Source organism: Passer domesticus, chromosome 5 (assembly GCF_036417665.1).
Source record: "Passer domesticus isolate bPasDom1 chromosome 5, bPasDom1.hap1, whole genome shotgun sequence".
Taxonomy (NCBI): Eukaryota; Metazoa; Chordata; class Aves; order Passeriformes; family Passeridae; genus Passer; species Passer domesticus.
The window spans coordinates 53,099,593-53,118,421 of record NC_087478.1 but is presented as its reverse complement, the minus strand read 5'-3'; the positions used below and the strand labels follow the sequence as shown (position 1 = coordinate 53,118,421).

At 36.5% G+C, this 18,829-nt stretch overlaps 1 protein-coding gene across 5 annotated transcripts in view; it reads right to left on the bottom strand.

Annotated features, from left to right (window-relative positions):
- Nucleotides 1-18,829, bottom strand: part of ANO2 (anoctamin 2) — a 149,625-nt gene that overhangs the window by 104,657 nt on the left and 26,139 nt on the right. For 4 of the 5 annotated variants that reach the window (XM_064420517.1, XM_064420516.1, XM_064420518.1 and 1 more), the window contains 7 exons: nucleotides 16,041-16,139; nucleotides 12,286-12,437; nucleotides 10,760-10,814; nucleotides 10,180-10,228; nucleotides 7,282-7,337; nucleotides 6,987-7,028; nucleotides 4,133-4,197 (listed from right to left, as the gene is read on the bottom strand). In XM_064420517.1, coding sequence (XP_064276587.1) covers nucleotides 4,133-4,197; nucleotides 6,987-7,028; nucleotides 7,282-7,337; nucleotides 10,180-10,228; nucleotides 10,760-10,814; nucleotides 12,286-12,437; nucleotides 16,041-16,139 — 518 coding nt within the window. Of the gene's footprint in view, nucleotides 1-4,132; nucleotides 4,198-6,986; nucleotides 7,029-7,281; nucleotides 7,338-10,179; nucleotides 10,229-10,759; nucleotides 10,815-12,285; nucleotides 12,438-16,040; nucleotides 16,140-18,606; nucleotides 18,669-18,829 lie in introns of all 5 variants that reach the window. The other variant, XM_064420520.1, reaches the window with a different exon arrangement.

The window sequence follows — 18,829 nt, the reverse complement described above, 5'->3', positions numbered from 1 at the left end:
CAGAGTTTTGATTTATGTTCTACACACTATAAATAATATTTTAGTTAACATGCTTTCCTACCTGCTCCTGCAAAAAGAGTTATTGTATACATAGTCTCAATGTTATATGTCTTGCCAGTTTCAGGCTTTACTGCAAGAGGCATCTGGAGCTTTGAAAGTAATCACACTATAGATAATGTAGCCAGTTAGCTATAAAGAAATTTGATGAAGTTCTAGAAATGGGAAATATAAATTAAAATATGAAAAAACATTAGAAAATTAGCTGGGGCCTTATAGAAGCAGTAATATTAAAACAAACTCCACTGCAATTAGAAATGAGCCAACTCTGTTTCATTTTCCTGGGGTAAGGTAATCTTATATTAATAGATCAAGAAATAAATAGGTGACCTCCTCTCTACAAGGATGATCTGCTCCTGGAATTTCAGTTCCTACTTGGCTTTCCAGCTGCAGGTACTTTAAGATGCCCATGGAGAGGAAAACATGCCAGTTTTCCATGAGTTCAGATTTTATCTCAGAAGGAAAACCACATCTTTGTGACATTGTAACCTTCAATTACTCCCTTCAGCTGTCATTTAGAGCTCCAAAGTGATACATGTCGCATTACAAACAGAAATAAAATTAATTCTCAATTTCTACTACACTTCTTACACTTGTATTTTCTTGACTTGATAGAAGTCATCCGAGGTGTACTGCTAAAAGACAAAAACAATGACTGTAAATAAGATCAAGGAATATTTGGTCCAAAGAGGGGGAAAAATTTCCTGAAAGTGGTGCAGTGTTGGAAGAGGTGAAGCTCTGTGATCTCCATCCCAGGAGGTTTCAAAATGCATGAGGAATTTCATCTGGCTTTGAAGCCAGCTCTCATTTGAGCAGAGAGGAGGTCTAAGGACAACCTATTAATTAATCATGTTCTTAAAACTTTGATTAATATTCAATAGCATGTAAAAATATAAAACCTGTTTTCTTTATGCAGGGTCGGAGAACTCTTAGGGAGCATCTTCCCTGTCTCTGGATCAACAGTAGCATCACTTCAGAACTTGCTAAAAACTGAGTATGAACTCATCTTCATCTGAGAAAAGAAAATCTTCAAAAATAGAAGAAAATCACTAAGCCACAGATGTTTTTACAGCATTTTTTATATTACAGTGCAAGGATTGAGAGGAACTCCTACATTCCTACAAAAAAGTGACACAAGAGAAACTCTTCTCTAGCAAAAATCAATACTGAAATTAGGATGACAGAAAAGGTGTGATACAACAGACAGATCTCCAGAGCTCTCTGCATTCTAAAACTGCAGCTTTCATTTTCTACTTTTTAATATATCCCCCAGGCCTTCCTGAGATGACTGAGATTCAATACTTTTCATTCATAATTTTCAGTACTTTTAGCCTAAGATATCTGCTAGCAAATAATTCATTATTTCTGTTTTAAATAACTGTTTGTAGTCCTCATCATGTGAGTTAAAAAGAAACAAACAAAAAAATGGAAATTCATATTCAGACATTCATACACTTTTGAAAATAAAGCAATGCATTAGGCAAACTGTGTTTCAAACAATGTATTTTTATATGTGGATGTGCACTGAGAGATGAGGTGTTGTAACACCTTACAAATCAAACTTCAATTCACACTGTATTACTTGCACAATCTGCACTATATATTTCCTTAAAGTCTTTAATTGAAATTGTTCTGCTGTAGAATAGAAATATGTAACATGTACTGTGTTCTTATTTGGTGAAGCGTTCCTTACTCGCAGCTGCATTTCCTTGACAAAAAAAATGTTTTTTCTTAAAGCCCAAAGCAGTCCACAAAGCCAGAGAAGGATATTTTTACATATTAAGAGACAGGAGTGAATGAAATTGTTGGTGAATATTATAATGGTCCTTTATTTCCTTTTGTTATTAAGAACTTTAAAATTTTCCAAGACTGACTGTGTAGTTGAATTCCCTGAGGATTACAGACATGAGAAGAGAAGCCCTAGTCTGTACCAAGAGTGAGTACAACAAATATGTGGTTCCTGTCTTTGGTGTAAAATCATCTGGGAAGTGGCAGCAGCTGTGTGGTCAGAAAGAAGGTCCCGAGGCACCAGGAATAACCTGTAATAATTCTACAGTGCCACATCTAACCTTCCAGCATAGACACTTGAGTTAAAGAATGACTTTCAGTTCGCATTCCTGCTGAATAAGATTGAAACAGTAATAGTTAAATATATGTTGCAAGCTGTATTTAAAAACATAGCAGCACACTTCAACAGAGTTAATGTATTTGAAAACAGCAGGCAGGAAAGGTTTTAAGTAAAAAGTAAGATAAATGTTTCTTCATCTGTCCATCAAAGCCTGAATTTAAACTTAAGTTACACCAGAAAAAAAAAAAAAAAAAGTTGAGTATAATCCAAGTAGTCTAAGAAAGGAGGGTCACAGTAAATTACCAAAAAGCACAAAGTGTGACTGACATCTGCCAAGGGAATAAGCATCCATATCAAGGCTGAGCTCAGCTACCCCCATGGCACAAAAGTGAAGAAATCCACTTCACCAGCAGAAAGAGAGGGGTGGCCATTCTCCAGGTAGATCTACACTAAAGCTCTAACATTACCCAGGAAATAAAAACCACATTTATTTTAGTGGTAACAGTCAAACTTGCAGTCAAGTAAAATACGGAAGATAAAAGCAAGAAAAGTCATCTCTGAGAACAGACAATCAATTGCACATGTCTGGTCTTCTTTTTGTTTCTCACAGAAGTATAACCACAGGATTTCTATGAAATCATATCAGCGCAGTGAAACATTATAATGGAGACAGCAAAATACAAATGAAGATGGAGTGTAAGCAGATGTACCTCTATTTTTAACTCAGTTGAGCTGTCAGGTCTGCTAAAACTTATGAAATCCTCCAGCCAGTGACAGTTTTGTTTAACACTGGTAATATTTACCAACAACATAGCAGGTGTTGCAATCTCACTCTGAGTTTACCTGTTCCACACAGGAGCTTGTACCACAGTAATTACCATGCAAAAGTTTCATAAATTTTGCAAAGAACTTTTGAAGCAAAAAAGGAGGAAATTCCAAAGCCTTGCAGAACCTTAGAAGGGTTTGATGGTCTCACTTCCATTTGCCAGTTTGCAACATCTTGCTCCCAATAAGGAGCAATTTCTTTCACATTAAAAGTTAGTGCTTTACTCTTTGAAAAACTATGTGCAGTACTTCAGCTTTAGCTCAAAATATAACAAATATAGCAAATTTTGCAAAGCTTACTGGTTATCCATATTACCAACAACAAGCAATCATGTAGGGGCAGATCATATAATAAAAAATGTTTGGAGTTTGAGTATTCAAAAGATAAATTGTAACAATTGTCATCTTTCTTATATATACATATTATTTTAAAACAGATATTTGTTGAGGTTTTTTTTCTATTTCTTAATATCTTTGTTCATTTCTTCCTAGGTAGATATCTTGTAAAACTCTATTTCTAGTCAGCTGTTTACTCAATTTTTGTTTTTTACTTAGTATTTATAGTACAAACAAAATACAATACAGCAAAAATTGTTGGTTTGGCTTTCTTTTACTTATTGTGGGAAATCCTTAAAAATCATGACTGGTTTGTTTTGGTTTATTTTAGAGCCAACTTCTTTCATGTTTGTAAAGATAAAATTTATAAATATACAAAAAAAAAAACCACTAGGAACAGATACGGATGTGTTCAGATGAATAAAACTTGTAAAACCAGGAGTAAAAAAATCAAATCAATCTCAAAATTGTCAAATACTTTCACACTGATTCATGATGAGAACACCAGCTTCTGATAATTCACCAGATTTTGTGACCACACTCTCCAATAAAAATTCAACAATGTAAATGGCAATTCCTCTCCTTTATTCAAGTCAATAACTCAAAGACCCCAAAAACAAATATGACATTCTTCCAGGAATAAGCACTATCCAGAAGCATAGGTAACAATGGTTGAATGGATTTTTGTTATATTAAATGATTATCAGAGCCACAAAAAAAGCAGTGAGGACATTATTTTCAATGTTCTGATCAATCCAAGATTTCATTTGCTGAAGTAAGTGGAAATGAATTAATCTGCACCACCTCAGAACAGTTCCCTTGGTGTTTTATACAAGTCCACATTACCTTATGAGATCAATAGGCTGAAACTTGTAAAAAACTCCATATCTTGCCCATTCTTGATACAGCAACTAAAGAAAGAAAAAAAAAATCCCTACTGAAAATTAAATTGAAACAAGTTATCCCTTCTGTTTTCTCAAATATCTTCTAAGAGCTAAAAATATTTCATGCACTCCTGGGGCTGCAAATCCCAGCCCATACAAAAGCCACTTGTGTCCCCATGCTGGGGACATCACACAAGGCCACGTCTGCTGTTGGACATGCAGATTCCCCCCACAGCTTACAGAGAGCTCAAAGGAAGGACCAGATTCTACAGAATTTTCTTGCAGCGGGAGGAATCCAGCTGGAATAGGAACAGGGATAAAAGGAAACCTTGCAGGACCTGGGGTGGATTGACCACAACACACCCAACTGCAACAGCAAAGAATTTGAGATACTCTTGCTTATTCCCTCTTTCATTCTCCTGGTTTATGGGACACAACTTCACTGAAGAGGATTGTCCTGGCTGCCATAAGGATATTTTCATATGAATACTTGTTCTTGCCTATTCTAAATCACCCCTTGCCATTACCCCCAAGCATTACCTACAAAATTTTATTTATTTCCATAGAATCATACTAATAAATGCATTCACTCACATATGCAAAAGAAGAAAGTTAAAACTATTACATTCCTAAATCTCCCCAAAGGCTGCCTTGAACACAGCTACAGAATAGAATTTGAAGAGCAAAAAGAAAGTTCTGTCTAAAATAGCATTCCATTAAGGAACAGGTACTTTCTGTAAGTTTATGGGAATTTTCTGATATGCTTCTAATAACAGGGATGCTGCTCTAGTATATGACAACAGTGGATTTCCCAGGTGGGTTACAAAGTCCTCATGGATATTTTTAATGTCAAACATAGAGACAGCAATGAAGGGCTACAAGTTGCCAGTGGGCCAGAAACTTAAAGACTAAACCAGTGTTTATACTCATGGTGAGTTATTACCATTCTGCTACTCAATACCATTCTTAAAAAGACTTTTTTTTTTCTTTTTTTTTAACAGAAATCACAGTGAAACTGGGAAATTCCTTTAGTCTTAGGAAAAACTGAAATCCTCTCAGTATAAGTTTTTCATTGCAGATTTCGAATTCTTGTAGGATGGGACAAAACTGTTGTGTCATTGTGCATTTTCTCCAAGGAAATCCTGAAGAAGGTTCATAAGGATTAGCCTTTTATATTATAAACTGGTACATAAACCTTAATTACTTGTGCTGCCCTATTGTCTTAGGTATCTCATAAGGACTGAGTTCATATTTGTGGTTTTTACAAGAGAAAATTGAATTCAAAGATACAGATAAATTAAAGTGGTCAAAATAAAAGGAAACAGAGGAAAAAAAAAGCTTAAAAATACCCTCCTTTCTTTTAAACCTGATCAGGGTTCTTCAGGAAATTAAACACTGAGACTATTAGATTCAGATAGAAAACAGATGATGGTATGCATAGGAATACTACAGAAGATTCAAGGTCTAGGCAGCAGAGACATATGTGAATAATCAATGAAGTATTTCTGGGAAGAAGCTTTTATGTTTTTAATACTTAACACTTCATAACTGAGCCTAATAAGCAGAATAAAAAGAGGGCAGCACAAAATACAACTAGTAGGTGAAATATTTTTCCAGACACTGGTCCTTCTAGGCCCTCTTCCCCCCCATTCCACAGTACCCAATTTTCCTCCATTGACTAGTGTTCATTTCGGTTTTTTCTCTAAAATATTTGTTTTCCAAGTCAGTAATCTGTGGAGCTGCCTCTCAGAGAAAATTCTGCAAGTCCAGAGGAGACGATGCCTTTATGAACAAAAAGTTCAAAGTATCAGACACAAATAAAAGAGCTTCTTTTATAGTTTGTTTTTCAACTTTGTTTTGCTTAACAAGGTCATACACTAAATTAAATTGTATACAGCACATGAAGACATCTAGTGGCTGAATGGCAACATTATTTACCAAAAACTACAAAGATTATATTTTCAAATTTTACTAATTCAGCATTGGAGAAATCAGATTTATTTGTATGACCTCCGTTTATCAGTCTTCACAGTATAGTAAATATTGGATGTTTCCAAACATTCCTTTTTTCTTCATTCTGCCCTCTTCCCCTTTCTCTCCCTACTATTTTGCCTCTGCATTTCCTATCCCATTGTTTGCATATAAAGGAAATAAAATGAGCAAACATTAGAGAACAATATGGAAAGAATCTTAATAGATTCCTTATTAGTAATCTATAAAACTAAATAAATTATTTAATAGTAATTAAATTGGTTTTTTCCCACTTCTAAAAGTAAGCATATATATTAAACACAGTTTGAGTTTGCACTGTTTCTCATAAGGATTGATCTATTTTTGAATGTCTTTTGATAGCTAGAAACTTTATTTACAAAATAATTAGAAGCATATTTTTAGAAACTGCATGCAATTTAGTTGAATGCACAATCAAATGAAAAGTACAACTATATTTTATTTTAGTAACCACAGCTCTCTAGGAGCATTTTGTTAGGAAAATAGAAATATTATAGGAGTTATTTAATAATTTTAGCTTCCTGACAGGTTGAAAATCTTGTACATGTATGCAGAGGGAATCTGGAGGCATTTCAAGATGCAAATTTCAAATTAAATTAACTGACATGCTTCATATGAAGATATTATAAAAATCTTGGAAAAACATTTTTAAATGCAGAAATAGAGGAAAATATGTAATTCAAAAAGTGCATGCATTTGTTAAAACAACTACTTGTTGGTACAATGGCTAATGCTTTACAATGAGATTTAGAACATCATTTGTTACATTAAATATAATGTGAAATAAATTTTGTAATGTATTTTACCTTTCTTTCATTCATGTCATCATTTTGGCCTTCATATTCACCCTGGAGAAAGAAAATAATTTAATAACTGATGAAAAAGCAGAAAAAAATAAAGAAAAGTTTGGTTACCTGTTCCTACATTGTTAATTTTACTTTTAGGTCACAATTTGAAATGTACTTATATAAGAGTTTTCATATTAGAATCACTCTTAGAAGAGATTTGCAGTGTCTCAGACAGCAAATAAGAATGTCTGTGAATGGATGTCTCCTGAGTGACACCAGCAGAGGAGTGGATTTTCTCATAGTGCATACATACATCATGAAGTGGGTAGGCTGCATCATAAACATTGTTTGCTATTAACGTGCCAATGCCTAAAAGAAAAAGAAAAATTCAGGTGGTCAACAGGCACAGTTGAACAGAAAACATTAATACAGATTTCATTTCATGATATTCCAGAGGGGACAGCGCTGTTTAACTGACAATATTCAGAATGAGAATAGAGCCACACAAGGTTCCTGGCTGTGCAAAATGTTTTTCAGAGAAACTCACTTCCACAAAGTGCTTTTTCTTCAGTGGACAGCACAGTGCAAAGACTCTTCTGATCACTTTCTCACCCTGATAGCAAAGAGGTACATGACTAAGGAGAAAAGCATCCAGAAGTCCTTCTTGAATCTTTACAATGGTCAGAAGTACTGATCCCACAACAAATAAAAACATCCCCACAAAAACTTCCACAGGACTTTGTGGTTATGAAATCATAGAATGTTTTGGGTTGGCAGGACCTTAAAGATCAGCCAGTCCCTGCCCCCTAGGCACACCTTCCACTATCCCAGGTTGGTTAAAACCCCATCCAACCTGGCCTTGGGCACTTCAGGGAGTTTAGTTTTGCATGGGAATTCCCAGCAGTGACTGCAGCACCTGGAGACAGACACAAGGTCCCTACTGGCTCTCAAGACCTGCATTTCGTACAGCAATTCCATCTCTGGATGTGGAAACAATTGTTCCATAAAAAGGCAACCAAAGATGAGTAATTCCTAATTATTAATTATATAAATAAATATAGATATATAAATTTATTCCAGGCCTCTCTGCTTCCAATGCCCAGAAAAACAAGTAACCAACTATCATGTATTTAGTGATGAAAAACATTCCATAGTGAAATTACACATTGTCCTGAAATATTTGGGAGAAACCTATGGTCAGAGATGCTAGACAGGCAGTACCAATGAATGTCTCCCTTGATAGAAGTACAGGTACAACTACATGCATTCATAGAATCAGGAAATTATGCTTGGATAGTGACAAGCCTACTCCTGAAAATGTTCAGTGTTTGGAAGTTTATAGTGGCTCAGAGTTATCTAGAAGAAAATAAGCCTTCCTGGTATAATATCATAGGATCAGAATCAGGTTCAGTCTTACACAGATGTAAAAAAATCCACAAGCAAATGTGTTTGAAGTATTGTTATTTTCATGAAATAGGTCTATAAAACCAGACTGCTAGAAGCACTTCCAACATTACTGTCCTGCCCCTTGTGCAAAATAAGCAATGAACTCTAATAACAAAAGAAAAAAAATTTTAAAATCTTTTAAACCTCTCCTGATGAGTGCTTTTAAGCTTAAGACCAGTAAGATGGGAAAGCCTTAGTGACGTATGAAACAGAGGGAGGATCTCAGAAGATCAAAGGAAAAAGTGAATTCAGGTCAAACATGATGCACAATCCTGTTTTGGCTACAGACCAGCAAGATGGACAGGATGGGAATGTTAAAATAGTTATTTCATGTCAAATGAGTTCTTGAGCTGACCTGAGCTTGAAGTGCATCAGGCTGTATTTTCATGCTAGAGTTAAAAAATCCCTGAGAAGTTATTAGTAGTCCTTTGATCTCTAATGATGGGTTTTATTCCACTATAAACCAGGACAAGCCATTAAAGTAAAGAAAACCTTAAGTAAGAGGCAAATATCTCCATTGGCAAAGTGCTCTGTCCCTTTCTATTCTGTCCTTGAGCTTCTCTCCAGTTTTCTCCACAGCAAATTCTAAAGCCTCCAGGAGGGTTCCCAGCAAAAATAAGACAGCATTCCCCTCTAGTGCCCCACTGGAGACTTTTGAGCAGATCAAAACATAGAACAACATGAAGTAAACAGCTCAAAAAGCAGCAACTGCCAAACAATGTTTTAGCAATCGAGAATGCCTGACATTTTTAAAACCATATTTTAATATTTTTTTTAAAGAAAACAGTGTGGCAGTCATAAATCTAAAAGTTTATACTGGAAAAAGGCAAGTGGTTTTGGTTGAAAAAGAAAAAGGTTTTCGTGTGGCTTTCATTTTGTTATGCTTTTCATGTAATTTCAATTTTTAAAAAAAATCTATCTCCTGTTCAAGGAAACCTAAATTAATCTATTTTCCTGTACAAAAAAAAAAAAAAAAATTGTTATTGGAGCTTCCCTGCCCAAAATCACACCAGGACTGTGCAGAATCTTGCTGCAGCACATTATTTGCCAGGAATGTTACCCTTGGACACTGTAATCTGTCCATAGGTGGTCGAGCTTACAGGAAGATTTCCAGAAAATATGTCAGGGAGTACCATCACTTCTTTTCCATATGGGTCATGATCTCACAATGGGTGAGAGAAAAGAGTAGAGAAAAGAGAATATGCACACCTGTATAAACTCTGAACCTCAAAAAAATTAAATAAATTCTGAACCTCAAGCTCCAACTATTTCAGCATTATCCCAAAAGTATCTTCAAAACAGTCATATTTAAGTCATATATTTCACTAGGCAGCTCAGGGAGGTAATTTTTAAAGCTGAAGCAATAAAAAAAACCTGGAAAGGTGAATTATTCAATTGAAATGGCAAGAAAAATATGGTCCGGCAAGAAATAATACAACATATTGCAGTTGACATCTGAATTTTCCAAAGCAGATCATACAGTAATCAAATCCAATTTTATAACAATTCATTAAATGTGAGTTATGTGCCAGATGCTGCACCTGTAGAAATGAAAAGCCAGCTCCCATTACCATCCAAACCACGGACTAGAAATTCTGATTTTATGCCTCAGAAAAAAAAAACATTTAGTTCAATCTCTAATTTTTTTTCTTTTGTGAATATGTGCCAGCATATTTTGTGTCCTGCCAGGAAAATCAATATTCTGCAAGATACCTAAAAAATTCCTTTCAAAAGAACACCTCTAATTCTCTTTCCTTCACCTTACCCATGCTGTTTCTGGCCTTTGTAGATGTGCGCTTCAAAATTTCCCTCACCTGCAAAAAAGAACAGTGGGATAACACACAGATCCTTTTTTAGCATGAATTTCATCATGGAATTAGCAATAAAACAAAGTTCTAAAATAGGTAAAATAGGTGGCTTCTGCAGTGTTCATTTGCACAAATATTTAAATCATTTAGCAGATTTTATTAATGGATTATCTGCCCTAACATTTCTGGGCTAAAGCCTGCTGTGTCATGTCATTATAGAAGTATTTGAAGTATAAGAACTATATGGCAGGAAATCTAGTTAAAGATTAGGAGCAGGGCTGAAAAGAGTTTTGGACACTGAAGAGGAGTCAATAGTTTCCCTGCAGAGCATTTCCCACTTCTGAACCACTGTGCAGTTCCAGAAAGGAATTCCTTACATACATATATGTCAGGAATTAGTGTGCAGCGAGAAGCACAAATGCATAAATTAATGAAAACAGCAAAATTTAAACTAAAACACTCCCTGTAAATCCTATTCTAAAGCCCATTAGCAAATCCCACTCAGAAAAAGAAGACAAGGATATGTTATTTTCTTACTATGCGGCTGCGGGTTGCATTGTCAAAAAAGGTGTCTTTGTCTTTGATGTTATACCTAAAACATTGAGGAAAAAGAAAATCAGCTCTGTTTTAAGACATAGAAGCAATACATAAGACAACATATAAGATTCTAATATAGAAGTCACTCAGAAACCACAGCTAATCAGAATAGCAGATGTTTAAAGGGAATATAGATGACATAGTACAGCATAACAGAATGTGCTGTGTAAGACCTAGTCATTCAGAGCCCTACCAGGATCGCACTGATGGTGGGCATAAAAAAGCAAAATTATTAGCTAACACAAAATGCCTTTTGGGGAAAAAGAACCTCTCTATTGTTTACAGAAGATGTCCTTTTAATATCTTTCTTATAACATTCCCTCAACACAATAACATGCTGAGGTTGTGTTAGTAGGTTTCAGCCAGACTCATGCAGATGTTCATTACTCTTTTCCTAGCCACTAAACAGTCAGCGTTTCACTTGATTTCAAATAACCATTCCGCCATAATTATGCCTTCCCTTAAACCTCAAAATCATCATATGTGAAATTAGTTTCCCACTATATTCTCCTCCATCAACCATCAATTCTCCGCCTGACTCATATCAGAATTAATTAAAATTGTCAGAGGGCCATAAATGAAATGGTGGGTCACTGTATTTATTACTGAATTTTATTTATCGGACATAAATACAAGGAGACACCCAGGAGGAAAAAAAGAGTGTTTCATGTCAAAGTGGGCCCAGAAACATTATTCGGAGTGAAAGAGCAGGTGTCAAGAATTCCTTATCTGTGTATTATTAGCTGAGTTTTAATTGCTATAATAAATCTATCAAGATGGAAAATACTGCTGCATTTCTACTAGATCTTACTTTTTTCAAAACAGGCAGTAATGTTCTTAACCAAATAATCAGGAAATTGGTGGGAGGATTTCTACATTTCAAGCTAAACATATGGAAATTTATTTGATGCACTGCTTCCAGTGCCTTATCCTGTAGAAGTAGGAGGAACACCAGCATAAAGTCTCTGCAGCTTGTATTTCTGTTAATCCACTGAAAAACTGACAATTTTGGATGTTCCCTCATGATTTCCACATATGCTTGATGAACTTCTGAATTTTGACTGCAATGTGGGAAAAATAAATTACAAATCTAAAATGATACATTCCAGCTTTCTTCACTGTCCATTGTCGCTGTTGAGTAAGAAACAACACAGACTCACTGGAAGGCTGGTTTGCACAGCAGCAGCTTTAATATGAAAATTCTCTCTTTTTATAGACTGTTCCAATACATTTCACCTGATTGGCTAATTAATGAAAACACCTTTCTTATAAACAATCTTTGAGAAAAACAGGAAAACAGAGAGTAGAAAAACACCACCTGCGGCTTATTTGTAATAACAAGCCATCATCATTTCTCAACAACTCCCTAAAAGTTTTACGAGTCCGCCATGAGGAAATTTATCTGGTTTTCTCACTCTCTGACCAGACTGTCACATTCACAGTCCATCACATTTTCAAGTACTCACAAATATATTTTTTCTCTGGAAAATGGGTAAGACAAGGTTTTCATCTTGGTATTTTCTTGCTGTGGCACCTGGGGTTGCAGAGGTTCAGTCAATTTGCACCATATTTCATTTAACGTTTTGAGTATTCCCTTTTCTTCTGTGATTTCATACATCTGAAGAAATAAAACTACATTAGTATGTCCCTTCCAAAATTACACTAAAATAAAGAAAGGAAAAAAATAATTTGCTGTACACATATGTTTAAACCTGTAATTAAAAGAAGTGTTTTCTCTGAAGACATATTCCCATATAACTGTAAACATCTGAATCCATATGGGTTGCAGTTCCAAAAAGTTCTTGTCCCTCACAAGCTAATTCGAAAACAAAAAAACCAAAACCTTAGTGCAGAATTACTAATACAATAAAAAAGAAAATCAGTTCTTCACCCAGAGGTCCAGGTATGTGCTCAACTCACAGTTAAACCACCTGTCCAGAAGGATAATATTAAAATATAATAATATTAAAAACTTTACTAAAATCCAGGAAAAAAACATTTACATCTACTCCCTTCCTCTCATGCACTAACCAGGGAACCTTATAGTAGAAGGATATATAATTAGTTAGCCAGGACTTTTCCTCTGTGAAACCTTATTCTGTGCCTGAGAAATGTTTTGTCCTTCAAATGCCTTTCTGCTGTAGTTGGTATGACTTTCTCCATGATTATTCCAAGTCCTGAGATTGGAATATTAGGGATGTCATTTCCTTGCTCTTCCCTCATGTAAATTGTAATAACAACAAGTAGCTCCCATTCAGCGAGTACCAAATCCTTTGGGAGTGGATTGACTGGCTGCTGCTAATTCCTTCAGTACTCTGGGATCAATTCACAAGGCCTCATGGACTTCTGGACATCCAGTGGATACTGATTCTCCCATAAAAATTCAGTGGCCACAAATGGAAAGTCACAAACTGTTCCCACAGCTGCAGTCCTCTGCCTCAGGACCAGGCAGTTCAAGATAATTAATATTAAAGGCTGAAGCAAAAAAAAAAGCATTGAAGGCCTCATTTTTTCCATCAACCCTGTTTGTCAGGTGACCATTTCCAACAAGGATTGGTCCAATATTTTCCTCACACGTTCTCTTCTTATTAACATACTTTAAAAAGTATTTTAGTTGTGTAGCACAATACTGGCCAGTTTGAACTCTAGATGAGTTTTGGCCTTTTGTGTTTTTTCACATATTCAGGGAGAAAACAGCTTTGTAAACTTCCTGTGAGGCCTGGCCTTGCTGTTAGAGATGGAAAATTGCTTTTTTCTCAAGCTCCACGAGCAGCTCCCTGTTCAACCAAGTACTCATGGAGCACTCAAAAGCAGATTCCCAGGGAGCAGTGCTGAGTAGCTCCCTGAGTGGTTTTGAGTTTACTCTCTTGAAACCTAGAGCAACAGTTCTGCTGACCTTTTTTATTCTCATTAGACTGACTATTTTAAATTCAGCCATTTTATAGTTGCTGTAGCTAAGGCAGCCTCCTACTACAACATACCCCACATGTCCTTCTCTGTTCACAAGTATCCAGTCTGGGAGGCCACCTTTCCTGACTGGCACACGGAATCCTTGTGGCAAAGTATTATCTTAACACCCTTCAGGAATTTCTCAGATTTGCTTGTCACAGCAGTGCAGCATTCCCAATTAAACCTGCTTGCCTATGGAATGATTCATCAGTCCTACAGAACACTCGATGACATCTGCCTTACTTTCCATCCTCTTAACCCTCACCCAGAAGATGTCAGCCTTATAATCCCCTAACTGCAGTTATTCCCTTCCATACAGGACAACTCCTCCACCTCTCCATCTCTGTCTATCCCCCCTGAACAGCCTTTACCTCCCTATCCCAGCACTCCAGTCACAGGATTCAATTCCCCAGGACTCACTAAAGCCAGAGACAGTGCAGCTCTGGCCAGAGCAGCCCCCCCAGTTGTTCCTATTTGTTTCCCATACTCATGTTTGAGCCTGGCACAGTCTCACTCACCAAAATAGCTCTGTTGCCATATCCAGAAGTTTTTATATATAGTTAAAAGGGCTCAGAGGGTATCTTTTCCCAGCATGCCTTATAGTCTGAAAGATTATTTAAAAGTGAGTGTTTGGCAAAAAAAATATTTGCAACCAATTTGTGTTTAGAGGTAGATTAATACTTTCCCCTGAAAATGTCTTTTTTTAATGGTTTAGTACAATCCTTGAATAAATAAAAATAGCATCTCCGAAAATACCTAAGGTGCCTTGATAGCAGTATTTTGTATCTTTGAACAAAACCAGAAATTTCCTTTTAGTGGTTACTAGATTAATCAATGTCAAATCCCCAAAATACAAGATTTCAGTTTTTTCTAAGTGGATTTATTTTTTTTCAAAGGAAATTGCTCTTTCAATTGTTTTTAAATTCAAAAAACACCCAAACCCTAGGAAATGAATAGAGCTTTTCTGTTATGCTTGTTTCTGGTAATGCTGCCATTTCTGCAGCCAGAGATAACAGAATTTTTTTTTATTTTTTGAAATAACAGAGGATTTTTTTCTCCCAATCAGAGGAGAGAGGGGGGATGCAGAACGGTTGTGAATGAGGAGGGTGCTATCAGAGATTATCAGCTACTGGACAGACCTTAACCCAAGCCAAAATGATGGCAATACTCATAAAATAAAATAGCGTAAAATTTACTTTGGTGCATCTGCAACAAACTTGGAGGAGAAAATTCCCATGAGAGCAGAAGAGGAAGAAATAAGCAGGCACTAAAACTGCATAAAAGAATTAATTTTTTTAGAGATCAAAGGGAAGAGTTGAATACGTAGAAACTTTCTAGGAGTACTGTAGCTATCTAAAACCTACTCATTTTCAAAGATTGACTAGAAATATCCTTTTTTTTTTATCCTGAGATGCAAACACATTGAGAGTACGCAAGACTGATTCAGCCAGTCTTCTGATAATGACAGGTTGTAACAGCATGAAATGTGAACCAGAGTGAAGCTTTTGCTGGGTGAAAACAAGATGAAAAACTTAAAGATCAAACAACACAGTGGGAGGAAACAAAATCAATTTTTCCCTTTATTTCTAATTATAATGCAAAGAAATAAATGTTCTTTAGTGCAGTTGATGTCTATCACTAACTAAAAGCACAAGGCAGTTCCCCTGACTCCAGCGGAGCTGTTAACCAATGGACTAAATAATTTGAGAAACATAGACTGGGGACTTTGCTACTCAGAATTTACAAGGTTTTCCAGCAACTCTGCTAAAAACAGACAGAAAAGAATAGAGTGAGCTGAAGTTTTAGTGACAACAGGCAGGTCTGAATTCACTAAATCATTGATACCACCAAAACTGTTTCTCTGGGGAGAGTCTCTCTCTCTTTGGAGAAGTCTGAAGACAGTGACCAGTTTCATACTATCTTCTACACTACCCCTCACCTTTGAGAGAATTTCCTTGACAAAAGTCCAGACAGCTCCTGCCTTCTCAGCTTTCAAAGCCCTCCTTAACACTCACCTCTGTCATCACCCTCCTGAATGCAGTGCATCAGCCAGCTGCCTCTGTAGCCTTTAAAAACCCCTTTGGAAATCCCCACTTAAATATAGCTCTGAACAGTAAATCATCTCTAACGACTTGGAAATGTGAAAAATAAGTCTGACAGTTCATTTTCTCTGATTTTTGAAACAAAGTAACTCCATGGGCTTCTATACATTTAATGAAGATTCTGATCATTCAGTCATAAAACATATTGATAGAGAATGGGAGATATTTACCTTTTTAGTGGGCATTTTTATTTTAAGGAGTTCTGCTTCTCGACTGAGGACTTGCCACGGTGCATGTATACGGACAAAACTTAGTCCTTGGCTCTTGTTCTGAAACATAAAAAAAAGGGGGTACAATGTATTTAAATATTCTTGAACACAATCTAGTGCTAATATCTCAAGTTGTCAGCTCCAACTAAATCATTCAGCAGTAGGCAACAATCACAGGGAATAACCAACTTCTGCTACAGAAAAGTGACATTGTCCTTAAAAGCTGAATCTTTTATGGTCTAAAATCCATTAATCTACTGCCTGCAGTGTAGCTGTGTGTGCACAGGATGACAGAAAGCTACAGGTCCAGATTTTGGAATGATGTAAATGTGAAACACCCAAGATACCACTTTTTTGTACATTGATATTTTAGAAGGGATCTGATTTCTTTAGTGGGCTTTTGTGTCCATCTGAGCCAACAAGATAAAAAAATTCTCCTGCTCTGGGTGGGCTTTGCTGTAGTTCTCATTTTAAGTTTTGCCCAACTATTTTCCGGACACTTCATCAGATCAATGGTTCCTTACGGGGAATCAGGCCCAACATTTGTTGTCCTAAATATCTGCAATTATAATAATAATAATCTGCAGAATAGCAAACCTGAAAAAAACATAAAAATTTAACTTCTGTACAGAGATATGAGCCTCATGTTTACGTAAATGATTGGTTATGTTGGTCAGAAACATAAAATGCCCAAAAGAGGTTTGGCACAGCCAAAAAGGTTTTGCAAGCCATGACTAAGATGTACTGGTAGCACATCTGAGCTACAGAAAGGAACCTTGAGAGCAGAAAGCAGCACCCCTGAGAAAACATGAAAATTAAATGAAGGAAGGTTCAGGCAGCGTTTTCCTCAAGGCACACAAAGAAATTGTACCAATAAATCACAGAGATAAATGTTTACTGTGGAAATGTAGGGAAGAAAATTTGGGAGGGAGATAACAAAGCAAATATCAGAGAAATCAAGGCAATGACCAGCTATCACACCGTCTCCCATATTGCAGCTCCTCTTCGAAGGGATTTCCTTGACAAAAATCTAAATGGTTCCTGCCTTCTCAGATTTCAAAGCCCTCCTGAAAACTCCTCTGCCATCATCCTCCTGAACACAGACTGTCAGATGATATCCTTTAGGGAAAGGCATGGAAGTGGACACAAGAAGATTTTCAGGAGGAATTTCTTCACTGAAAGGGTGGTCAGCCATTGGAAGGGGCTGCCCAAGGAGGCAGTGAACCCCTGGAGGTGCCCAAGGAATGACTGGAGGTGGCAGTGCTCTGGGCTGGATGACAAAATGGTGGCTGGTCAATGGTTGGACTCGAAAATCTTGAGAGGTCTTTTCCAACCTCAGTGATCCTGTGATTCAGAGACTTCATTAAGGTAAAGATTAATGAACTTTGTGTGGCTGCTTCCATCTTTATGTAAACCCCAAACATGTGTTTGCTGAATGTCTCTTTATGCTTCCTGATTAAAAATCAAAAATAAAAAGTTAGATGGAAACCCTACTATTAGTGCCGTCATTTTGCTCTTATTTCCCCTATAGGTGCAACATAAATTATTAAAAACACAGCCTCGCCTTCAGCTAACATTTCTTCAGTGGACCAATGCTATTTTAAAGAGCAGAATGAGCTGCAGAATTTCTCTTCCATCAGTCCACTGGGGAAGTCAGCTTTAAGAGAAAGAAGTAAAAATTTACTGGGCATGAGCAGATGTTCTGGTAATCATTTGCTGAAAATAGATTAACAACAGATGAGAGGTTAAATTTCAGTGGGTGAAGATCAGGAGTTTCTTCTGAGCTTTTGGCTAAAATCAAGCACATGTCCCTGTCTGGGGGATTATATTCCATGCTGGCAAGAGGAAGGACAGTGTGATCTAATTGGTTGCTTCCACCTCAGGCTCATATGACTACACAGATTGCAAATAAAATTAGACAAATAATTTGATTGAAAAGACCAGATGAAGAATATGACCCTTGTATATTTGAACAAAAATAAATTGGAAAGTTGTGCTTGAAGTGATATCAGATGATGAGGAATCAGATCATTAAAAATCTTTAAAAAGCTTAAAAATCACCCCATGATGGGAAGTTGAGGTAATTTTAATAAACACTAATGCAAAGTAAATGAAGTAGGGAAAACAGGACTAGGTGGCTCCTGCTGCATGAAAAGATGCAGAACAGTGGGCTGCTGGATGTTCACCTTGGGATTACTAGAACCACATCTCCCATATCCTCCTAACATTCAAGTTAATCAAAGAATTTAAAAATAAATTTGAAACCATTCATTTAATATCATAGCTCAAGAGATGAGCCATCGAGCTCATTTTCTGTGGGCTCACCAAAATAAAAACCTATAGGACTACTCCTCTGGTAAGATTCCTTTCCCCACTTTTCCAGGCTTCACCTGCAGCAGTTCCAGGTGTCTTTAAATGCCCTTATTTCCTTATGACGTCTGGCAAGGATCTGCTCAATTAACTTATTCCCAGAGGGTTTCTTGTATTGCAAACATCTCCAAAAGTTAGAACTTGGTTTTCTCCTTACCAGAGTGGATTTATAACTGTTTACTGGAGACACCCCCTTACTGCTGTCCTCTGATTAATCACCTGAAATTATAATTGTGCACATGCTCATCACTTTGATCTAATGAAATTATGTCAGTCTTCTATTTTGAATGCTCAGAATCACTCCTGCTGATTCACTGTACTCTGGATGTGTCACTGAAGCCAACATGTGGTGCTGGCAAACATTGGTTTTGTTAGACCAG